The following is a 25,246-nucleotide window of genomic DNA, read 5'->3' as shown; positions in this document are numbered from 1 at the left end:
AGGCGTTGGCCATTTTCGTTCATCCTCCCAGTGCCAAACTGACCTAAGCACCGGGTAGATGGGACTCGTCAGCCTAGGAAGGCAGCTCATCTAAGAGAAGGAAACTCTGACCTCAAACCTCCACTGCCTTGTGGCTACATCCAGTTCTGGAAAAGGCTTCAGGAGTCAACCTCGAGGCAAAATCAGGAGCCGGAGTCCCTTAGGCAGTTCATGGCTGAACACAGTCACGTTCTGGCAACTCCTGCGACGCCGCTGGAACCAACCGTATTGGCTTCTGCCTTTCCATTGGACCATTCCAGCGACGTGGAGAGGGGGGATTTGCTGCATGGGTAACAGCCTATCCTCCATACCTTCTTTACCCAGGCTTCGCGCACTGGAGAGGACACTCCAACTTCGCCATACGGCGTCGGCACAACACGGGAAGCAGCAGTTTACCGGTTATAAGTCTTTGCTCGATTGGCGTAGAGCATGACGCCAGGGTCTGCTTCCGACGGTGGGAGAGATCATTGCATCTCATTGGGCAGCTACCGCCAGCCTTAAGCTGGGCAGTCCCCAGCCAGTAAGGTGTTGCCTCGCCACGGTCCGTTAACCTCATGGGGTGCGTGGGGTTTAGGGTGAAAACCGACAAGCGGATCGACAACTCTGCACCATGCAACAGAAAACAGAAAACTACTGCCCTAAAGCTGGGCACCTGGAACGTTAGGACAATGACACCTGGCTTCTCTGATGACCTGCAAGAAATAGACGACACACGCAAAACAGCTGTCATCGACATGGAGCTGAGCAGACTGCAGATGGACATCGTCGCCCTTCAAGAGACTAGGCTGCCAGATTCCGGATCTGTCAAGGAGAGAAATTTCTCATTTTTCTGGCAGGGAAAACCACCAAACGAAACCAGGGAACATGGCGTTGGCTTTGCGGTCAGAAATACCCTGCTGAAATCCATCATCCCACCTACTGTGGGAAGTGAAAGAATTTTGTCCCTGCAGCTCCAGTCATCAGCAGGACCTATCACTCTCATCAGTGCTTATGCACCGACTCTGTCGTCTCCAGCAGAAGCCAAAGACAAATTCTATGATGACCTGGCCACCGCTGTCAAGAAAATCCCTGTAAAAGAGCCATTGTTCATCCTCGGCGATTTCAATGCTAGAGTTGGTGCTGATAACAGTTCATGGCCCACTTGCTTAGGTCAAAGTCCTTTAACAATAGCCTCATTAATGGGAGAGAGGGCAGTCAGCTGACAATCCATCAATCATTCTCTCTCCAGGCACAAGGCAAATCCCTCCTTCTCCCAAGCACCTGAATGAAGCTAAATGGCAGTGATTCACTTCCATTCATTCCCCCTCACTGGGGCTCCTGGTGAAGGGAGGGATTGCTGCCTCCTAGTGAAGCCTAAGTGCCTGAAGGGAGACTGATTGCCTCTGCCTGCATTTCAAAAGGTCAGCAAACTGGTTTTAAATCACTGGAGCAAAAGGACTTTGTTTTTTAAATTGATTAGTGCCTGTTTTTTGCCATCAGTGTGAGTTCTGGGAACAGAACCCTTGAGAATAATGAAACTCTTACCTGTTCAGTGGGTACTCTGGATTCTGGTATGGCACCAATTTAACACTACTCCATGTGTCTTTTGTGTGGGGCCAGGTCACCTGTATATTAAATGCATCCAGCCTATGTTGTTGAAACAAATTGTTCAGACTTTAAAGCTTCCAGACTTTAAAAAGCCTTTGTCAGAAATGCACTCTTTGTCACCACTTGCTTAAGAGCTACATACAATAAAATTCAGATGTTTGAGAGCCGCAATATTTAAGAAACATTTACTCACTAGGAACATTAAACTTATGTTTTAGTCCAGTGGACTCTCTGTTTATACCTGGTAAATAATTACAAAGCTTGAGAATTTTTTATTTACTTTTTATATTAATTGTGATGCAAAAAGGAGATCAGCTAGCATATTTCTGAGAGCTGCACATTATATGTCAGAGCCACATGTGGTTTGTGAGCCACAGTTTGGCCACACCTGCTCTATAAGTGCTAATGCTGCTTTCGCCCTTCTGTTTAGAGAACGTCAGATGAAGTGTCCCCAGTGTGAAAAATCGTTTTTGCGGACAAACCACCTGAAGAAACACATAAACTCCCATGAAGGAAAACGGGACTATGTCTGTGAGAAGTGTTCCAAGGCTTATTTAACGAAGTATCACCTCACACGCCATCTAAAAATTTGTAAAGGACCCAAGTCTAGTCTCTCAGCCCAGGAAGAGGAAGAGGAGGATGAAGAGGAGGATGATTCAGAAGAAGAACTGATAAACTCTGTCAGGTGTGAAAACTAGGCTGAACATTATTTGTGACAATTGACACTCTCTTGCCACATAAAAATGGATTGCTTCCTAAAATTGTAAATTAATGACTCAATGCTTGTCAGAGGATCCTCTTTGTCAGTGACTAAAGATCACCTTTTAATGAAAATGGATTATTAAATATGCACTTTTCAAAGCGTTCTCCAGAAGCTTAAACCAATGAGATCATCAGTATGCTAGTCATTTTTATCTGTTAGAATTGTTCACTTGAGAAACTTGGTTGATGTGTCACGCATGACTCTGAGAATACAGTTCTGCATTTGAGGTTGTCAGCTGTTTGGAACAGTCACTGGCAACTACTGTCAGTTTGAGATCCCACCCAACTTTCCAGTGTTGATGCAGCTGCAATGCAGCCTGGACTCTGACTATCCCACCTCACTGGATGAGGCATATACCCCATTGGCACTGCTGCATCAGCACTGGAAAGCTGAATAGGATTGGGCCCTGGGTACAAGAGGAATTAGTTGCTTAGACAGTTGAAATGACTAAGCATTTCCAGACAGTGAGACTGCAAGGGTATGGGATGTTCTCAGTGAGAGAGGCAGGCTTTGTTTGGAATGCAGACAAGGTTATAGCATAAGTCAGAAACTATGAAGTGAGTGCAACAGACGGTATTTGTGTAATATAACTGGTACTCATTGTTGGGAGAGGGATCTTGCTGCTAATGTATTTATGGAATGAAGATATCTAATGTCCGCTTCATTATGGAAAAAAATTAAAATAGTGCTCTTTTCAATGTGTGTATCAAATCTTTCTTGGGACCACTTTGCCTCAGAAGGAATCTACAGCCGTGGATGGCCGCCCCAAACGCTGCAAATCTTGGAGCTCTGCCGAACTGCCTTCTAATGGCCTCACCCTCTGTGCCCAGCGACTAACCGTACTTCTGTCGACTGCAGATTCTCCATAAACTGTACACAAACATTTGTGAATGTTCCCAACAGTTTCTTTCTCCGCAGTGAGAAATTCAATGACGACACACTGCTTGTAACGTACATCACTTACAGACGCCATTTCGAAACACTGCTGCAGCTACGCTATCTGTCTGAAGAAACCAAAAATTTGTGTGCGCACTCCTGAAAATTCAAATAATGTATATCTAAAGTTTTGCATTCGTACCATTACTGTAGGCTGAGAAAAAAAATGTGGTGCATTACTTTCTGGGTGACCCTCGTATTTTCCCTTTGGGAGCAGCAACTATTAAGCCAGCCTGTAACTTCCATGAGCTTAGTTTAACCACCATTCAATCACCCTAGTCTGCTCATCTTCATCTTTATTAAATAGTAACCTCACTGCCCCATAACTGGTCTACATCTATTATGCACAAATCCCCATCAGCTTCAGTTCTGCAGCAATATGAATTTGCTAAACCTTGAGCTGTCCCATGCTGCCAGGACCATCTCATTAGGACAGATGTCCTCACATGTGGTCTATCGGTATTCTGCTGCCACCATTCTTGGGTTTTCTTTAAGAACTGGTGTGACTATTTGAAAGAAGGAAAACATTACATGCTTATAGAAAACATCCACTGGCACTATTTTTTAGCATATTTCTTCCTACAGCTCAACAAAAAGCTTATACAAGTCATCCTTTTGTTAGTTAATCCATTTAGACAGACAAGGAAGTGGAGAGTGAAAAAAACCTGATCCACCTAGCATTTTTCAAAATGTTTATAGGTATACAGTACAACTATAGCAAATTATATCATGATTCCATTTCAGCTGCTGTGTTGCTGCTACTGGCAGAGTTCTTTGCTTGAGAACTTGACTTGGCAACTATGAGCCTCTCCCGGTTTCCAAAAACATCATTCACTGTAAAACAAAACAAGAACTAAGTGCTGCAGCCATAACTCCACAAGGTTCCCAAGTTATAAACAAGCTTAATCAGGGTTTTGAAAAGGTACAATGCTGAAGACATTGGCAAAGTTGTGGTAATGGAGAAAAAATAGCAGCTCAATAAAACTGAAAATCTGGGGATTCCTGAAGAGGGAACAGGTGAAGGAAACTGTCAGTGTGGCTAATGTTAATTTGGTAAAGGGGAGTGTTAATACTGTATCAGAAGAAGCAGGCCCTGAATGGAGATGACTTCACGAACAGCAACTCCCAGCCAACTTTTACCATGACCAAGTAGGAAAGGTGAGAAGGGATGGTTAAAGCCAGGGTTGATCAAGGCTTCCTGCAGCTACCAACTATTTTCTTTAAAAAGCAAACAATCTTACCATCTAAATCTTTTACTGTAATTATGATTAATGTGATTAAAAACTGAGGCCAAAAAAATTCTTATAACTGCACCCTTCTGTGTTGCAATTGTAATTACAACACCCTTCTGTGTGGCTCAGTGGACACCTAAGAATCGTATTTTTGCCTGCAAGCAAGCATTTGGAATTACATTGACTTTCCAAGTTATGGACAGCTGTGTTGTTGCTTTCATGCAAGCACCGCATGTCTGTGGTGCATTCAGTTGCAGCAGCACTAGGCTAGGAAGAAATGTTTCTACTTAAGTACAGGTTAGGGTCTAGAGCAGCCATTTTCAACCACTGTGCTGTGGCACACTGGTGTGCCGTGAGTGGTCCACAGGTGTACCACAGGAATTTGAGGGAAGGTCATTTATTAATAGGGCCAATGGGAGATGTTAGCCTCCACTGGCAGCATGGTGTGCCTTGTCAGTGTGCCATGAGATGAAAAAGGTTGAAAATCACTGGTCAAGAGTTTTGTACGTAAGTCATAAGCTACTTAAGTTGTGGATTTAGCCTACTACAGGAATTCTAGCCATCAACAAGCACAGGCCTACAAGTCATTCTAAACCAAAATAAGATCATGTATTTTCTTTCTGATTCTACATTTTTGCTGCAGCTCAGCCCTATGTGCAGGGGTGACCCAATCATGAGGAAACTTGAAGTACTTGCTTGGAGCAGGACTCTCAGAAGGAGAGCAGAGACCCCACCCATTTGTCTACCACCCTCTCCAGCCTACTCCACTAGGCACACTGATCTTTTTCTGACTTGCTGGGAACAAGTTGGAAGAGAATTGTTGCAGAAGCAGCCTTCTTGCTCCAGTGCTGTTGGAGGAAGAAGTACAAAAAAAAGCTGCCACAGCTCCAAATCTGCCTAGTTAGTGGGACTTAGAGCCCACCCACCTCTTCCTTGCACTTATGAAGATCACTGCATGCAGTTCCTTTGCTCCACTCTTCTTCTATTTGTACTGAGCATGGGCCAGGCACCCTGGCACCTGTTCATTTCAAATGAAAGGCGCACAGATAAAGAAGGATGCGGCGACCTTTGTAAGTAACAGGAAGGAGAGGGGATGAAAGTGCACCTGCTCATTTGCCCACCCCGCCTTCCACAGGAGGATCCTGCATGTCCACACAGGCAGCAGTGGGTGGACGATTCAGGCAGCACAGAGGCACACACCACCCTAGCCTACATGTGTAATAAGCCTGGAATAGTGTTAAGGAAAATTTTGAAGTAGCTTCTACCATAGCAACAAAGGAGAGGAAGATAAGGATACTCCTTGCAGAGGTTCAGAAGCACATAAATCAAGGCCCTCTGGATCAGTCTTGGCTGCTAACAGCAAGGGCCTGCTGAAATTTATAGAACAGGTAATTTCTCAGACACAGTAAAAATGGGGAAGTTCCGAAGAGACAGTTTTTCATGTGCTTAATATTAGCTGGAATTGTGTTAGAGAGAAGCACAATTGTGGAAGGAGCACCTGCAGAAATGCTGCTTATATCCCAGGTCCGCAATCCTTGTCTCTCTCCTCCAAAAGCATAGACAAATGGTAAATCTGGACAGCTTGCTACGCAGAAGAGGGCACCCTAAGAACAGAAGACATTCAAACATGAAATTCTTTGTAATATTCTGCTGAATTAATAACTACATCTCATAATAATGTCAATTTCCATTTTTTAATTAAAGTATGAACTAAGATATAGATTTATTACAGGCAGCAGTTGTCTATATCATCTCCTGTTACACTAGTCCAGGGGTGTCAAACATATGGCCCCATTTCAGGCGGCCCCTGTGCTCTGCAGTTCTGGAGCTGCCCCACCCCCACTCACTCCAACCGCAACCGGAGCGCTGCTCCAGACGCAGCCGGAGGAAAATGCTGAGGGCTATGAATGCCAAGCACAGCATCCTCAACCCTCAGAATGACATTCTGAGGCCCCATAAGGCCCTGAAAGGTCACTTCCAGGTTTTCAGAACACCCGGAAATGACCTCTCAAGGTCTTATGTGGCCTCAAAACGTCATTCTGCGAGCCGGAAATGTTGCACGCCGCGTCCTGAGACCTGGAACTCCCTCTAGGTGCGGCTGGAACGTGCCCAGGCTTTGGTCACAGCCTGAGGGGGCCTCTGAGGGCCGGAGGCGTCGCACGCAGCATCCCCAGCCCTCAAACTCCCTTCAGGCGCGCCCAGGCTTCAGTGGCGGCCAGAAGGGGCCTCTGAGGGCCAGAGGTGCTGCACGCGGCATCCCCAGCCCTGGAAGCCGCTCTGGGTGCAATCAGACTGCGCCCTGGCTTCAGTCATGGCCAGAGGGGGCCTCTGAGGGCTGCAGGTAACACGTGCGGCAGCCGTGGAACTCTGGGTGCGACCAGAGCTCGCCCAGGCTTTGGTTGTGGCCAGAGAGGGCCTCTGAGGGCTGGAGGCACCGTGCATGGTGTCTCCAACCTCCGGATCTTCCTCCAGCTGTGACTACAGTGGCAGGTTGGTGGGGGCTGAGGGAGTGACCAGCGGCCTTCACTGGCTGGCAGGCAGAGGCTGCTTGGGGGGTAGAATGGGGTCTAGGGTGGAATGAGGCAGTCTGGTGGTAGAATGGGGTCTGGGGTGTGCTGAAGCAGTTTGATGGTAGAATGGGGTCTGGGGTGGTGTGAGGTAGCAGAGTGAGGGGGAAGCCTCAGCTTTATAAAAAAAACAGGAAGTGATGTCTCAAGTGACATCACTTCCTGGGTTCAGGTCACTTCCGGGTGCCACAGTTGGAGTTCAGCCCACAGCAGGCACCATTAATCCAATGTGGCCCCCAGGATGAAATAAGTTTGACACGACTGCACTGGTCCATTCAAAGAGTATCATAATGTATAAAATGCTTGCGTAAACTTTAAATAACATCATTTTTAATGTATAATATATTTATATTTTAATAATATAGTGTTCTGAAAGTGCTCCATTCACTACATATGTTTATACAACATTAGCTTATAGGACATTTTTGAGTGAATTTTTGTGTGCAAGGCAGGTGGAGCCCACCCATTTCCAACGGTTTCAGTTCACTAGTACTGTCCCATTCCCAGCCTCAATCTGCCCTCCTCCCTACCCCAGTCTCCACCATGTTCTTCCCCTCTCTCCCATCCCCTGCGCTGAATTTGGGTGTGTATGTATTCCCCCCCCCCCCCCGAAAGATGCTAATAATCACCATTTTCATATCCCTGGAATGGACCAGACTGGGTTTGTCTCCTAATATGTCCCAAATTTTTACATATTTGTCTGCAGATGATGTCACAAGGCATCCTTTGATTTGACTGCTTAACTGTAATCCTGCAAAACAAACATATTTCAACCATTTAAATATTAGTCAAAAAGATAATTCACACAAGGAGCTTATACCCAAACCCCAAGTGCAAGGGAGGGCAACAGGATGCAGGTCTCTTGCTGTCTTGTATGCTCTCTGAGTCATGTGGTAGGCCACTGTGAGATACAGGAAGCTGGACTAGATGGGCCTTTGGTCTGATCCAGCTGGGCTCTCCATATGTCCCATATTACAAAAAGAAGCCAATGGACAAGGTCAGTTTTTTCAAGCTCTCTGCCTATCCCTGTTCATATTTGCTTTTACATCTTAATACTTTCTGACCCCATGACCTTTGTTCCTCCAGCTCCAAACTGCCTCAGGAAAGTCTTCGGATCCCTTTAAACACCAATACCTTTACTACCACTTACTCTTGGAACTGCCACCCCAGAATATCTGCACAATGCTTTATTGCTGCCATCAAATCCTTCCTCAAAGCCCACCTCTTCTGTGAAGTTGTTTGCATTTCCACTCAGGGCCACATTAGATATATCTGTAAACTTGTAACATGGCTGTATGAAACCCCTCCCCATAGCAACCCAGGGGATGCGATACAGCATGGACTCATGGGGGGAGGGTAGATTCAGGGTCTGTCCCAGTATCAGTTTTGCTCCCAATTGCTTCTCCCAAACATGTTATATTAAAATATAGAGAAAACTACAATTGAAAGCCACCCCACTCCAGTTCCCTCTGTTTTGCAGTTCCGTCCCAGTCACTATTTAGGGGGGAAAGCCACTAGCAACAGGCCATGTTACTGCTTACATGCAGGTCTACTGTGGCCCTCAGTCCCTATACCCTACTAAACCCATCTCCAAAGTGATGCATTTTCATCCCTAGGTTCCATCTGTCTTATTTTTCTCTTGCCTCCTTTATGACAAGCTTCAGACTGGCAAAGGACCTACAGCTCCAACAACACCCCCATTCTCACCACGTACAGAACACCCTAGAGGCTGCATGGTGGAATTTTTGGTTTACATCCATCCATCTCGTTCAGGAAGAGAGCACAGCATGGATGACTCATCTGAAGGCCTCCAAAATCCTGGGACCACCAATAGCAACAGAACCAAGAATTACTTCCCCTTCCACTGGTTAAAAACCAGGGATCTTGAAAAGCAAAGAAATATCCTATGTTCTCTTTCAATAATTAGGATCATGAGCAAGACAGGATGTGCACATCTCATGTTTTATTTGCCCAGAGCCACGTCAACCACTGCAGAGTGACAAATGCATGTCTGTCACCTATACTGCACATACACCCCAAGAAAGGCAAACAATTCATACTTTATAATGTTATTCGGCCTAGAGCAGACCCAGCCTTTGGGCCAGAGGAGAGGAAAAAAAAAAAGACAAGGTTTACCAGATACTTCTTCATCATGAGCTTTCAGTGTGAAGACAGGTTTATCTGAACGAGCATCCAGACAATACACAAATCCATCTTCTGTGCTGGCCTACAGAAAACATGGCAAGTGCTGTTTGTACACAGAAGCTACCAATGGGGCTAAATAAGGCCTTTGGGCCAAACCCAGCCTCTCTGCGCCTCATGTGGTGCCATCTGACTTGCCAAACTCAGAGGTGCTTTATAAGCAGCAATAATGTCCCTTCAAAAGAAACTGCTGCCAACCAAGACAAATAGGGTATCGCTACAGACCATATCGCAAGTCTGCAATTTCATGTGTTTCTTAGACTACCCCACTTACGACACCATACATTTAGTTTCAAGAACTTTTTAATAGGCTATACATATCTGAATTAAGAAGGGAGTGGGAGGCCCAAGACACCACGGAGCCACATACTTACTAAGAAGTGATAAGGTGAAAAATGATTCCAAGTCACTCTTTCAACCTGCCCACTGAAGCGCCAGATTCTACGGTTTTCTTGTGGATTTCGACAGTCATATAAAACAGCTGATCTGAAATACACATCACAACATTTCAACAAAGTGAGACTTAAAATTCATTTTATTCATTCATTCTAAGGCAAGCTATTTAACCACTACCACAAACACACAAGATAGGGAAGCTTTGTCTTTCATGCAAACCCCCATTAACCAGGAAAAATCACGCAACTAGCCTAGAAGATGCCAAGGCAAGAACATTTATACCCCACCTTTCTTTCATGCTGTCACCTGAGACAGTGTACATGAGGTTCCAAATATTTAGTCTCCCATTCTGTCACTGACCAAAACAAACCCAGTGTAGCTTCAGCAAGTTGGCTGCCTCATATCAGAACCCAGGGAAGTGGTCAGCCTGCAGACCACTACACTTATACAAACATTCCTCAGTTTGCACTAAATCTTAAGTCAAAATTACAATAGGGAGAGAAAGGGCCTAATCATATCCAACGTTCCAGCACTGATTCAGCCTCAGTGCAGCTCCGAGGGAACAAACATCCCCTTGCCTTGAGGAGTCTTCCATGACTGCCCCCCTGCTGCAGGATGCAGCACACGCCCCATTGGCATAGCTGCATCACTGCCGGAAAGCTGGATGAGACTGGGCCCCAAGTCAATGCCGCAGCATTCACAAAATTCCGAACTGGACCTAGAATAGAATTCTTACACTGAAGCAAGATAAGATTTTATACCACATTTATTATTTGTTTCTTCCTCCTGCAACCACCGTACAACTCTTCTTTTAGTCATGAAGGGGTGAAAGAAAATTAGCCCTTCCTTACTTGTCGTAGGAACCAGAAATGAGAGTTTGTGTTTCAAATGGATGAAACTGCAGCGTCTGCACCTGCAAGGAACATTAGATTTGAGACATATTTACACTGAAACTCAGTTTCACAGTTTATATAATTGCTTTTGATATAAAATCCACCATATGAGGCATATTTCCACAAACACACACCTGTCTGTAAATGTGGTTACCTGCTAGCTTTAGACAAAAAGCCAGGCACCCATCAGGATGTAAAATATAGATTTGATAAAAAATTTGCTGATATGGGGCAAACAGCACAATCAAAACTTCACATATAGGCTAATGGGTTCTGCGCTGTCTGTGACAGATCGGAAGAGAGATCTTGGGGTGGACGTGGACAGGTCGATGAAAGTGTCGACCCAATGTGCGGCGGCAGTGAAGAAGGCCAATTCTATGCTTGGGATCATTAGAAAAGGTATTGAGAACAAAACAGCTAATATTATAATGCCGTTGTACAAATCGATGGTAAGGCCACACCTGGAGTATTCAGTTCTGGTCGCCACATCTCAAAAAAGACATAGTAGAAATGGAAAAGGTGCAAAAGAGAGCGACTAAGATGATTACTGGGCCGGGGCACCTTCCTTATGAAGAAAGGCTACAGCGTTTGGGCCTCTTCAGCCTAGAAAAGAGACGCCTGAGAGGGGACATGATTGAGATATAAAATTATTCATGGGAAGGATAAAGTGGATAGAGAGATGCTCTTTACCCTCTCACATAACACCGGAACCAGGGGACATCCACTAAAATTGAGTGTTGGGAGAGCTAGGAAAGACAAAAGAAAATATTTCTTTACTCAGTGTGTGGTTGGTCTGTGGAACTCCTTGCCGCAGGATGTGGCGACGGCATCTGACCTGGATGCCTTTAAAAGAGGATTGGACAAGTTTCTGGAGGAAAAATCCATTATGGGTTATAAGCCATGATGTGTATGTGCAACCTCCTGATTTTAGAATGGGCTATGTCAGAATGCCAGATGCAAGGGAGGGCACCAGGATGCAGGTCTCTTGTTATCTGGTGTGCTCCATGGGGCATTTGGTGGGCCGCTGTGAGATACAGGAAGCTGGACTAGATGGGCCTATGGCCTGATCCAGTGGGGCTGTTCTTATGTGTTTCAGTTTATTGCCAAAAAAAAGTGTGCTGAACTTTTAAGTCTGCTATTAAAAAGATGGTATTCCTACAGCCCTTTTTTCTTTGCTATAAGGAGATCCGGAGAGAGCCATGCCTAGAGAAGTTGGCCATGGTCTACCAGCTACCTCGATTTACAGCACTGGGCTGCTGGTACCAGTTCCTACTCACTGTAGCTGGATTTGAAACCAAAGTGTGAAAAAGTTTAAACGATATTTTACTTGGAGTCTATATTGTGGGAAATAAGAGGAATACTCACGGCACAGGAGCTGTGCCATCCTTTCTATCTTCTTCCTCTATCAGAACTTCCCTGTTCAAGAAAGCTCAGAACACCTGAAATTCAGATGAGAATCTGAACTTGGAAATCTAAACAATTGCTTCAACTTTGGAGGGCAGATTAGCTCAGAGGCATTCAAATTCAATCATAATTTTTAATTTCTCTCTGAACTCTAGATAGGTTTCACACAGCTCTTAAATCCCTCCTCTGCCAGACTCTCATACCATACCCTCTTGAAGGTGATTCAATTCACACACAGAAACTCAAGAGGAATAAAACTAATGTTCCTTCAACCACTTCAGGCTTTTTCTGATTGTTTCTTGTTTAAGCCTCGAATTGGAAAGCTCAGCCATGAGAATGCCATGAGGGCCTCTGAAGAGGGGAAGGGTAGAAGCAGAGGAAGAACACCAATGGTACTGCAAGCTGCCACTGTCAAATCATCACCTGGCTGCACCCATAACAGAGCTGGATGCTGTTCTGTAAGATTTCAATAGCTATCACCTAGGGTTGCAAAATTATTTTTATTTATTAACAGTATTTATATACCACTTTAGAAAAAAAGTTCACAAAGTGGTTTACAGAGAAAATTCAAATAACTAATGGCTTCCTGTCCCAATAGGGCTCACAATCAAAAAAGATGCAAAAGAACACCAGCAGACAGCCACTAGAAAAGACACTGCAGGGGTGAGGAGGGCAGTTACTCTTCCCCTACTAAATAAAAGAGGAGAACCCACTTGAAAAAGTGCCTCTTACTCAGTTAGCAGGGGTTTATTTCATTATTTTAATACTTTATTCAGGCAGCATTTTGCTTTTTAACAGCTGCAAAACTGGAGTAAATTGAGCTGGTGATGTTTGGTCCATCACGGCATCAATATGTTAAAAAGTGATTCACCCACTAAATTTCTCCCTAACATACAGATGTTAAAAGCACAAGACACCTGCTAGGAGAAAAAAAATAGAATGATGATGTTGGCAACATAGGGCCCAATCCTATCCAACTTTCCAGTGCTGGTGCAGCTGTGTCCATGGGGCGTGCACTGCATTCTAGGGCGGGGAGGCATTCACAGAGGCCTCCTCAATGTATGGGAACTCTTGTTCCCTTACCTCATGGCTGTATTGCGACTGTACCGGAGCTGGAAAGTTGGATAGCATTGGGCCCTTAGTTACAAGTAAAACAACTACACCCCTCCTAACCATACTAAGAAGCAACCTTTAAGGGGGGCTGCCTTATATTTGGAAGGGGGAGAGCAACTGTCCCTATTCTCCCCAACATGTAATCCTCCCAGTGGTTGTTTGCTGATGTCCCTTCTGCATCTTTTTAAAGATCATGAGCCCTTTAGGGACAGGAAATCCTCTTTTTGTTTCTTTTGCCACGTTAAATGATTTGTGAACTTTTGAGGAAAAGTGGTATGTAAATAATAAATATTTGGTAGCACTGGCAAAACTATGCACATTTTTAATAGTAGCACCTTGCATTTCCTCCGCAATTAGTAAAGAGGTGTTCCAAGACAGCTCACTAAATTTAAAAAAGGTTTAAACACATCATTTTATAACACAATGACAAAGGCAGAAACCAAAAGCCAAAGTTGCGTCACCAACAATGAACAGAACGGATTCTGGTTCACCAAAATTTATACAGTACCAGAGTATATTTGCTAGACTTTTAAGGTGCCAAATGACTCTTGGACATTTTTGCTACAATGGCCTAAACTGGCTGCCCCTCTGAAAACATACCTTGTCTGTGTGAAAAGAAAGATTCGCTGCTGGCTTGCCTGTAGACATGTCCCAAAGAATTACAGAGTGATCAGCGGATGCACTTGCCAGCACAGATCTGAAAGAAAACAAACGAACAAAATGTAGGCCCAGAGCAAACACACATACATCCAACCCATTTGTCTCATCACAACACGGCCTACAGCCAGAGGGTACAAAACTTTAAGTGCAAAAAGAACAGCTGTTTAGAAAGAGATAACACTGGGCTGGTTTTTAAACAGAAGGTTCAGTTACATAAAGAAATGAGTGAAACTGTAAGTGACTAGTGACTTCCATTAGTGCTTGAAACATATAAAGACTGCTTAAAAATGTAACTCAAGATTGGTGAAAACTTCAGACAGTCTTCTGCTTGATCTAAGCACTCTGGCTTAATAGGAATGTGGAATACATGACCCTGTCCTAACGACCTTCCTTACTGGCATAACTATTGTTATATGAGAGGAGGCAGTTTTATGGCTGCTGCAAAGCAGCCTCTAACAAAGTGTACTGCAAGCCCACCAGTGGGGAGACTACAGTAGCCTCCTGCATGCTATGGGTCAGAGGAGACTCACCAGAGCAGGTAAGTCCATGCAAGGGGTTGAATGTGGCTGGTGGGAGGGCAGAAAGGGGAAAAGGGTGGGAAGAATGGGAGAATCAGGCCTGGGAGGGGTGGTGGGATCAGCAGTAGCTGCACACGCTGAATACCAAGCCCTTTCCAGGGCCTAATCTGCCTTTTCAGAGCTACATGGATGTGCCAGTGATTGAGCTGGTGCAGGTCTGAGTTGCCCCATGGTAGCTGCTGGAGCTTACCTGGGGCAAGGAGAAAAACATCCCCTTACTCTGGGGAGACCTCCAGCAGCCAAAAATCCCCTACAGGATGTATGGGAAGCTGTGCTGGCACTGCTGCAAGGGGATTTAGGTAGGATTGGGCTAAGTCATGGCAGACTCGTCCTCCAAACTCTTAACAATCTGCACAGTAGACAGTAGGCAAACTACAAAAGGCATAAAACCAGGCAGAAAGGATAAAATAAAATTGCAATGGTCCTCAACTCCGTTTCTTTTCTGAGCCTGGACGAAGAGTGAAGATCTGCCTGGTAGTCTCCACCTGTCAGTTCCAACAACTGACCTGCCACTTCCCAACCTCCCAACAGCCATTAGAACTCCATCTCAAAAGAAAGTAGAGCCCTGATGACTATAATCTCCAGGCACTGGCCATTTGGGAAGCATTTGGATATAGGTTATATTTCATCCACCTGTTACAACAGCTTGACACCAACAGTTAACAGTGATGTAGCTTCTAACGGCCCTTGTAATTCTTGAAAAGCCACATGAAATTCAGATGAAACTGGCAAGACTGGAATCTGTGTCTCTGAAAGCAATGAAACTAGAGTAGAAGCTGACTGCAGTCCCATGAAGGAGTACCAACAACAACAACAACATCAAAATATGAATAGTTTCACAGTATCAATTCATGTTAGAAATTCCAGATTTCTATTATTTCCTAGAAGCTACTTTGAGCTGGCTCTGATCAGAGTTCTGCTTCCAGACATAAGGGAAGCTGCCTTATACTGAGTCAGGTCACTGGACCATCTACTTTAGTATTGATTCCACCGACTAGTAGTGGCAGTCAGAAAGGAAGACTTTCCCAGCCCTAGCTGGAACCTCTTCCGCAGCTCCAGAGAGAGCATGCAGTAATGCAATCTTGATGTAAACTAAGACAAGGTATGGCTAGATCCAATACAACTGCATTAAATGTTGTTTTACCTGAGTTGTTTATTCCATGAAAGGTCAAGAACTGCATCAGTATGCCCTTCTTGAGTGTCTTCTTTAGATACACTCTGTATATAAAAATATGCAAGAATTATTTCTAGCTTTCACAGGTATTTTAAAAAAATGCCTGCTTGATTAGCCTCTTGATTCTGATCTGCCTTTACATGGCCAAACAAGGAAAACCATATATTTCAGGCGACTGCATTGTCATGAAAGCCTGAAGTCATATATTAAACTCTAGTTACACCCTCTTGGCCTACTTCTCTTAAATCCTCTGCCCATTTATCCCATGTTGCCCACACCTTCTACTGGCAGGCCCATTCACAAGCGAGATTTAGAGAGTGTGAGATCACGTCGTCCTTATTGGACAGTTTGGGATCAACTAGTTTGCTATCTTGTTTTCTTCCTGCTGAGCTCATCCACTGAATTGAAAAGATGCTGCCCACCTTTTCATATTGGCAAACTTTGGACCAAACCACACATGATTTCAACCATATTTTGGCCCTGTGTTTGGCTTTTTGGAAAACGGCAGCTTGGGGTACAGTGAAAGAGCCAGATCAAGATCATACTATGGGGGAACATAACCCTTTGCCCCATAGCAGTCTCCCACTGAATCATACCCACCACCCCCAGCAGTTGCTATTTACAAAATACAACTCAAACATACAGTTCATTTAAATATCTATAAACACTGAGAACCTCTACAGAACAAAACACTAATAAAATACATCTGATCCACTTCTCTTGGATTAAACAGGCCATGCAAAAGAGAAACTCTCAATGAATCATACACACTTTTTCAATGTGTCCCAAATCTGTTCAATTCACCTTCCCAGATTGTCTTGTTACCAATGGGTTAAAAAAAAACCCTCTCCATTAAATCTGTAACCACCAGATACAGTAAAAGGTTTGCAAGTGTACTATTTTGACAGAAACAGGATGCATCATTCTTTGGTTCTTGCCTAGATATACTACAACTTAAAATCATTAACACTTCTCTTCTTAATTACCTTCTTTCCTTTCTTTTTTTTCTTTTTTTCTTTCTTGTTCCCAAGAGAAAAGACTGGTTCTAAACAATCCACTATGTCAAGGTCCCACACTTCAATAACGGGGTTCATGGTACCCACAGCAATATAGTTTCCTGAAAGAGGAACATGCAACAGTAATCATATCATGCAGAATTCATGACCATTGCTTGGCTCATGTCATTTCCTTACTTGAGCAGACAAATTTACATTGGACCACCTGTTCATCTAATATAGTACAAAATAACCTATTTTAATGAAAACAGCAAGGCTTGAAAAGAATAAACCATCGCCTAATTCTTTGCATTTTTAAAAATTGTAGTTTCCTAAAATAAAAATTTAAGACTAACAAATTATGTTTGAAAGTACAACAAAAGCACAAATGTGATACAGGTAGGAGAGTAGAATGAAAAGCTCTGATGTGTAAAAAGCTTTTATGCTCCTTGTCTTTGATGTTTTAATGCATTATTTTTTAAATGATGTTTATTATTTTACTACTTTTAGGAAAACTGCTTTGAGAGGCCTGCCTGAAGAACAGGGTATAAATGCTCAAATGAATTTTAAAAATAAGAACAGCTAGTTCCATTTTTGTTTGGTTAGGCCAAGATAGAGTAACTTGTGCAGGGACACCCAGTTAATTTCATACCCAAGTGAGGAATCAGGATTTCCCCACTTCTAAACCCAATATTCCAGCATTTAATGCATTTAAAGAGGAGTGTGCCATCATGTACAGACACACTTCTAAAGCTATTTGAAGGAACCATCATAACTTCTCTGGATGACCAACTGTCAGTTTGTACAAGCTAACAGAGTATTATGCTGGTCTGGTAGAAACAGTCTGACCAAGGGATCACAAATATTCACCAGGATTACTTGCAAAGCCTTGAGCTGATCTTATACACTTGCATGGGAGTAACCACACTTCTAGGTGCTGCTGCAGAGAAGGACAATATGAGGAAAGTTAGGGGTGGACAGGACTGGGCAGGACAGTTAAGTGGTTCATGTGCTGCTGCTGGAGGGAGTCCTGCCAAGCAAGGAATGAAGGTGGCAGAGAGGGACCAGGTAAATGCTGGGATTCATGATTGTCAACTGCAATTGACAAAAACCAAACCTTTGTCCCCATCTCCTCAAAACCTCCTGCTGCTGCTAGAAGAGGCTGAAAAGCCTTTAAGAAGAAGAGAAATCAAACAGCTCTAAAGTTGCTGCTGCTGCTACTGCTAACATGAGACACAGGGGAGAAAAAAGTCATGCTGGACTTTGCCTGTTCCTCCCTGTATATGTCCTCCTCTTCTCCAATAGCTCTGTGTATACTTGAGCAAACACATGCAGAGCTAAACACAAACAAAAAGGGTTCTCCTCACTGGCATTCTCCAAGGGTTTTCGGAGCCTCATTCACCCCTCTCTGTGGAAGGGACACTTGCCAGAGTAGGGAGGGCCAATCAGCCTTGACCAAACTGGAGTTCAGATGTGCTAGGCTTGCTGTCCGGTGCCACTCTGAAATTTATACATCCTCAATTTGCAATTCATTCACCTGCAGAATCATCGGGGTTAGGATCAAAGTTGAGCCACTCTGCACTTAAAGGGTATGCTGACAAGATAAGATCATGATGGACGTAAAAGGAGTCTTCTTCCTGATTATAAACTAAAAAACAAACACAAAAACCAATTTTCCTTATGCAAATGAAGTGCAAGTTCACTAGTCAACATTTCCCTACCCCTACTGGCACCACCACTGACACGCCCTTGCCCCGCTGCATAGAATAAGATTTAACAATATTACAATGATTTCATCAACCAAATTTGAAAGGTGTTAAGATATAGAATTTTTCAGCATCACAGAATGTTTGCTTCGGGCCAGGACTGCAAACGTATGACCATCCAAGCCACACAAAGTCTGCTAATCATGTAAAATGGCTTATAGGTACTTAGGACAGTGTTTATGTCACATCTATAAAACGCTTTAACCATTAATTCAAGCATGGTGGGCTGAAGACCCTATCAGTTCAGGAGTGACAACAGAAGCATCTAAGTTCCAAAATCACATAGATGACAGTGGTTAAGCCAAGTATTTTCTAGACTCGCTTTAAAACAAGAAGGGCTTACTCACCATGAACTTCTAGGCTGCAGTGGTCCTTATCAACTTTGCCACATACAACAAGATTGTCACTTGGCTTAATCACAAAATCTTCTTGTTCATATTGCTCCTAAAGAACAAGGGGAAAAATGAACACAAGACAGAATATTATAACAGAGCTATTTCTCAACCTAGCTTTCAAACATCTGGCATCCAGAATGCTCATTACTGTCATAACACTACTGTAGGCAGAGTGCAAGTCAAAAGAGTCACTTTAGGGGCACCAAACATCCTGGGCACAGCCAGTGGGATTGCAGACTTTTCTTTTTTGAATAGGGGTTTCCCTTGCCATGTTGCAAGTGGTCTGCAACACAGCACAAGAAGCTTGCTCTTTAAGCAACACAGAACTAGTTGGGGGTTGCTGGAGCCCAGCTATGCTTTTACGAGTTTACAGAGTAAATAAGTATTCCAACATAATACTGGAAATGAAACTTGGCAATGGAACTGGGGATATGCAACATCCCAAATGGGAACCTCAAGCAAGATGCACATCTCTCTGTTGCTTCGATTATCACACACCTTAAAAAAAATGAACTGGGTTGCAATTCTATGCACACTTACTTGAACTCAAGATTTTCTTCTGAGCAAACATGAATACAAAGGTAGAACCGTTCTCCCACCTTAACTCAGTGTAAGCAGCCCAAAATATAGTATGGGGAGCCATGAGGCCTCCCCATACTATATTTTGGGCTGCTTACACTGAGTACACTGGAATCTGCAGATCCCGTATCCAAAGTCGTCTGTCTCCAGCCTTATCAAGTTCAGACTGAGCTTTAGAGCTTAATATGCCTTAACATAAGGTATTAAAAAATGTGACTTCCAGTTTCTCCATGAAACCAGAAGTCACATGTTTTGAGCTCTAAAGTTTAGTCAGAGCCCAGCAGGGGCTGGGGACAAATGTCATCAGCCTCTGCTGAGCTCAGACTCCTCTCTGGAGGTGAGGACAGTGGAGTTCCCTTGCCTCCAGAGGGGGGGCCAGCCCCCAAACCAAGGGGACAGTACCCACTGTTTCAGCTATCCATAGGGGCACTCCTGTATACAAATTTAGGTGAGAGACATGGGGAACCTTTAAAAAGGTACGTGAAGAATAAAGAATTCCATAAGGGGTTGTAAATGAGAGCAAAAGAAGAATACAACCGTTAACACACCAGCAATCATTTTAAGAAAACTTCTCAAACATTTGAGAACAGCCTGCCATCCAAATCTGTGCTCAAAAGCAGATTGCTCAGTAGCCTTCATGGTCTCACCTCCTATCAGCACCTTTGCTGTTCATCTGAACTCATCTCTGGTTCTCCCGCCAAACCATATACCACATTGTGACTGGGTGCAAACTGAGGGCATATATTGGCCCATGGTCTGACTTTTTCAATGAAGGTAACTCTGTCCTTTAATGGCTGGATGAACTGGACATTGACATTTGATCTAGTCTAATTGATATACAAGTCCATGTATTATATGCCATATGCTAAATAAATAAATAAATAAAATCTGGTCTTGTAAGACAGGAGAAGAATGCTTTAATACTCACAGTGTCTTTAAGAGTGATGTAAGGATCATTTTCACTGCTTCCGAACACTGTAAGGCCCGCTAGGGTCTTTCCAAGACTCTCAGTACCTGCAAAACCACAGTTTCAGTTTCACTTGATCAATAGATTGTAATAGATCAGCCAAATTTATGTAACAATGCAACTTTACAAGCACCAATTTATTTGCAAAATAATTTTTGGTCAAAATGCACCAGTTTCAACAAAGACAGTGTTTAGTAGCCACCAGCAATTATTCCACAGAGCTACTTGTTTGCACAGGTCTATGGTTCTGGGCAGTTAGTATATGGAGGAATGGACTCCAGGTCTTCTGGGTCTCTTCAAATTCCAAAATTTGCAAATGTGCTCCTACTATCACAGGGAGTTAAAATTATGCTTTTTAATGTTTGTTTTTATGTAAACTGTAATTTAAACCATTCACTGTTACCGTGAGATTTTTTTTTTGCTAGCATGAAAACACAGAAACTTGAAAAATTTGTCTTGCTCCTAAATCCAAAGTAAATTTGAGAAGTCTTTATTTATATGAAAGCTTACAGAACATTTTTTGGTGGATACTGGGGAACACAGAAAAAGAGAGTGCTACCTGTATTTTCTTCATCATAATTGTCCAAATCGTATTCTGCCAGCTCATCGTCATTCAGCCTTTCATCCTCTTCATAGCCCTCATCTCCAGGAGCAGCACACGCTGCCTGGGTGGCATCAGCAACCTCCATGCCATCTCCAGCAGCCCCACCCTGTTCATCATCATCATCACTGGCATCTGTTTCCCTATGTCAGAAAAATACAGTGGAAACCATTTGTTACTAACTTTGCACAACTGAATGGCACCAATATATGGCTGGTCACCCACCCAGAGACACTTGCACAATTCCAAATCTTTCCTGTTCCCCTGAGACTGCAATTGTATGCATGCTTAAAAAAGAACAAATGCTACTGATCTCAGTGGGATGTACTGTATTCCCAAGTATTTAGAATGTCAGACTTGGGACTGGAAAAATCCACTCAGCCACACAGGTTACTATTTCTCAGTTTAACCTACCTCACAGCACTGCTGTGAGAATAAAATAGCTCCTTAAATGAAGATCTGAACAGAAATATAATGAAGTACAAAGCAGCATGCACAGGATTCAGTTGACACATCTTGCATTTGCTTCCCTGATGATTCATTCAGTGCACAGCCATGGAGTAGCAGAACAGCAATCTCATTGCCAGAGACGCACAGCCAGGGTCAACCCATAGATGGCACGAATGACACAGCTTGTCCTGAGCAGCCCACCGACTTGGTTGCCACATCCCTCCAGCCCACCATGGATGGAGCCTCTTTGATCTGTTTCCTGCTGGCTTTTAAGCAAGTGTGAAGCAGATCAGGAGGCAATGATCCAGCCCCCACACCCTTACTTCAGTCTTTCCTCACAAGCTCACTTTAAATAAAACAGGAACTGTGGTGTGTGGTAGGGTTTGCTCCCAGTTACTCTTCACATGCTATGCACAATACCAACTTCTCCCACATTCATTTGGGAATTTCTTTTTTGTCGAAAGCAAACAAACATTCTTAATAAATAAATATTCAAGTTCCAAGTTATCCAAGACTTACTGCAAACTTTCCTTGGCTTCAGAGATCAAACGTTTCAATTCTTCTCTATCAAGCTGGACCTGCAAAGCAAATACACACACAAGCACTAACTCAAACCAAGTCAAAATTACAATTAAAAATTATACGGACTACCAGACATGTTTGACACGTCAAAAACTTGACAGATGAGGCAGAATACGAAATCCATCTCTTCCATTTTTTAAACCCAGCTCTGTAGATCATTAAAGAATAAACAGCCACAAAGTAGTGTCCTCAGATCAACACTTCCAACAGTGACATTCTGGAAACAAACTGGTATTGCAAAGTTCTGAAGTCACAAATGTCTTTAGCATTCTATGCAGCTGTTACAAGTGTTCCATTCAAGCACATCTAGCAATCTGACTGAAAGGGAAAGGAGGGTGTGGATGGATATGTCAAATACATAGTCAAAGCTTGGCGGGCAAGAGATATTGTACAATCAATAAGGATACAGATTGCAAAGAGTCATGCTGGCGCACTAGAAAAAGATCCAAAAGCAACAGCAGCATAATTGCATGTTTTAGGACTCTGCCTTACAAGGCTCCACGTGTTTCAATTCATACTAGATATAGACCCAAATAACTGCAAGCACTTGCGATTTCAAAGGAAAACCAATTCGTTCTCTGTCCTGTCAGCCTTTTGTGCAATCCGAGACAGTTTCTGTACGTAGCAAATTTTCATTTAATTAAGTCTGCACAGAAAAAACTCAGTTTCATCTAAGGGTCCTGGAGCTACGACTGGCTGCAATTACAAATTATTCCAAATGGCAGCTTGGAGCTTCCATCCACATTAAGGCAGCAGAAGCCTTTTCTCTTCTTCTCCATCTGCTGTGTTATTGTTTGTGTTGCTGTTTTGTGTTACATCCAGGCCAAGAAGCTTGTGGACTACTCCAGCGTTTCTCAACGTTTATCCCCCATTACTTTGCACGGTCTCCCTAAGAGGCACTTTTTCAAGTGGGTGCTCCTTTTTTTAGCAGGGGGAGAGTAACTGGCCCACCGCACCCCAGCACTGTCTGTTCTAGTGGCTGTCTGCTGGTATTCATTTGCATCTTTTTAGATTGTGAGCCCTTTTGGGACAGGGAGCCATTTAGTTATTTGATTTTTCTCTGTAAACTGCTTTGTGAACTTTTAGTTGAAAAGTGGTATATAAATACTGTTTAATAATAATAATAATAATAATAATAATAATTGAAGTACCCCTGGAAGTAATTAGTGATAACATCATCGCCAGTTACTTCAGGGACAGAGGCCAGATGTGATGGAACAAACACTAATAAGAGGCTCAGGGGGATGGGAGGCCTTTTCTGAGTGTGGAAAAAGCACACTTTGGAGATCTGCCTCCTGTGCCGTGCTGAGTCTCCTACTGATGTTTGTTGTGTCGCGTTCCAGGTCTCACTGCTGGGCAGCAGGCGTCCAGGGGTCCCATGAGTACCACCAGACACCACATCAAGCACCACTGGTGGCACCTGTAGATTGAGAAACACTGCACTAGGATTTCCCAGTATTGCAGCGGTTGTCAAACTTTTGAGTACTGTGACCCACTTTTCAGAAGGACAATCTGTCCAGGACCCACCGGAAGTGATGTCATGGTCAGGAGTGGCATCATCAGACAGGATGTGACATCACTGTGATGTCAGAGCCTGCCACTTTCCTGAAAATGCAGCAATAAGTTGGGTTCTTTCTCAGCCACACACTTTCCTGGGAGTAAGCCCCATTGACTATAATGGGACTTGCTTCTGCATAGACGTGCATAGGCTTGGGCTCTGAGGCTGCAGACCTGTCCACACGTACCTGGGAGTAGGCCCCATTGGCTACAATGGGACTTACTTCTAAGTAGACATACATGGGATGGGGCGCAGCAGCAGCAGCAGCAGCAGCCCCCCTCCTCCGGCGCTCAGAGCATCCACTTCAAGGGAGGGGCTGCCAGAGGTCCCCAGCCGAGCCTCACCTTGTCAGGCGTCTCCTTGGCAACGCCTCTGGGAACCCAGGCAGCGCAGGTCACGGGGCAGCTCATGGTTCCAGGGCGCGAGACACCCCAACACGTGCAAGTCTCTTCCGGTCCACCTTAGCCCCGCCTCCCGTCCCACACCGTCGCCCTATCACAGTGCCCCAGCGCCCCATGACGTCACACACACGCCCGCAGATGTCGGATAGGCGTCGCACGCGCGAGCGTAACGACGCCACCAACGGACGCGCTTCCATTCCATAACATAGAGATAGAAACATGCAAGAGTCGACCGTCGCCTGATCTGGATGGGAACTTCCGGGTTATCTCCAAAAAAACCCATTTTTTTCCTTTGGCTAGGCTCATGCAGGATTTTAGCATCCCTGGGACTGGGCGCCCTTCAGAGTGGTGCCAGAGCAATAGTGGAGCTCCTGCTGTTCTCTCACTTCATGTCCTCCATTGTATCTGGCAGGGATGTGCAAGGTGGGTGGGGAGGCAGGTGAGGCAGAGCCTCCCCACCAGGGTCCTCCGAAAAGCACGCCCCCCCCACAAGCTTTTCGGAGGACCTGGTGGGGAGGCTCTGCCTCACCTGCCTCTCCCCCCACCACCCCACACAGTGGTGGCACTGCTTTTCAAAGGACTTCAGTGGGGAGGTTCTGCCTCACCTGCCTCCCCACCCACCACACGTCCCTGATTTGTACTTGGGCCCAGGGTCAAAAAGGGAACCCAGGAGCCAACAAAGGTGGCCCAGAACTTACCTGAGATCTTATATTTTCCTGCCTCACCTGAACTCACTGCCTGAATGCAGTGCTAGATGCGCAGCAGCTGCTGCTACTACTACCGAAGGCCATATGTGCTGGGCTGAGGAATTCATGCACAGTGTCAAATCTGGGAGGAAACTGGCCTGCTAGAGTAGCTCTGGCTTGTGGATCTGCTTGCCATGAAGGAGTGTATGGGAGCTCAGGGGCACAGCTGCGGAGCTACAGCTGCAGCAGAAGTATGTTTTTGTACAAACAGGACACTTTCCTTTCTAGTGTGAGCCTAAATAGGATGATGCTAATTTTCTGCAATGATTTTCTATATTTAAAAGGTTTTAGAGACTTAGGAGTGTGTTTGGCTTTCCATATTACTGTATTTACCTGCTGACACCATGTGGGCAGTTAGACCTGGGCTCTGCATTGGGAAGTCCAGTAGATCTGGGCTTCAAAGCCGTTTCTGGCTGACATCACCCTCCCCCTGCCCTGTTTTACCCCCTCCCCACTCCTGTTCATCACCACTCTCCCCCACTCTGTTTCATCCCTCCCTTTTGGGAAGGGGCCCAAAAGACACTTCATACCCCAGATAAAATTTCTCCTGGTGGCCCTGGTGCAGTCCTAATCTTGATTTCGGTCCCCCCTATTGCTGATTTTGAACAGAAAAATCACAGAGAAAACCAAAGAGCTATTGAGGCTTCAAGGGTCCTGATCTG

General features: G+C 44.4%; 2 protein-coding genes across 2 annotated transcripts in view; one reads left to right on the top strand and one right to left on the bottom strand.

Annotated features, from left to right (window-relative positions):
* PRDM4 (PR/SET domain 4) overlaps window positions 1-3,087 on the top strand; it is a 29,535-nt gene extending 26,448 nt beyond the window's left edge. The window contains exon 11 of the mRNA XM_066634274.1: window positions 2,057-3,087. Within this exon, the coding sequence (XP_066490371.1) occupies window positions 2,057-2,324 (268 nt within the window). The 3' untranslated portion in view covers window positions 2,325-3,087. The remainder of the gene's footprint in view (window positions 1-2,056) is intronic.
* A 276-nt stretch (window positions 3,088-3,363) lies between these two features.
* Window positions 3,364-23,896, bottom strand: PWP1 (PWP1 homolog, endonuclein). The gene is made up of 15 exons (XM_066633904.1): window positions 23,782-23,896; window positions 21,817-21,875; window positions 20,806-20,990; window positions 20,208-20,293; window positions 18,653-18,749; window positions 18,077-18,187; window positions 16,531-16,661; window positions 15,515-15,588; window positions 13,733-13,829; window positions 10,574-10,635; window positions 9,701-9,812; window positions 9,261-9,351; window positions 7,754-7,875; window positions 6,056-6,161; window positions 3,364-4,159 (listed from the first exon to the last, which is right to left on the bottom strand). Exons 1-15 carry the CDS (start codon window positions 23,845-23,847, stop codon window positions 4,053-4,055), a joined length of 1,506 nt encoding a protein of 501 aa, XP_066490001.1. The 5' UTR covers window positions 23,848-23,896; the 3' UTR covers window positions 3,364-4,052.
* Between the last annotated feature and the right edge of the window lie 1,350 nt (window positions 23,897-25,246).

This window comes from Tiliqua scincoides, chromosome 7 (genome assembly GCF_035046505.1).
Source record: "Tiliqua scincoides isolate rTilSci1 chromosome 7, rTilSci1.hap2, whole genome shotgun sequence".
NCBI lineage: Eukaryota > Metazoa > Chordata > Lepidosauria > Squamata > Scincidae > Tiliqua > Tiliqua scincoides.
The sequence above is the reverse complement of the archived record's forward strand: the minus strand, read 5'-3'. Positions and strand labels throughout refer to the sequence as shown.

Excerpts from the sequence above, each read along its gene's own strand:
- PWP1 (XM_066633904.1), bottom strand. The coding sequence starts at position 23,847 with ATGAGCTGCCCCGTGACCTGCGCTGCCTGGGTTCCCAGAGGCGTTGCC. Across the intron at positions 21,876-23,781 it reads CCAAGGAGACGCCTGACAAG|GTCCAGCTTGATAGAGAAGA; the intron begins GTGAGGCTCGGC and ends TTTGCTTTGCAG. Across the intron at positions 20,991-21,816 it reads GAAGCCAAGGAAAGTTTGCA|GGAAACAGATGCCAGTGATG; the intron begins GTAAGTCTTGGA and ends TTTCTGACATAG.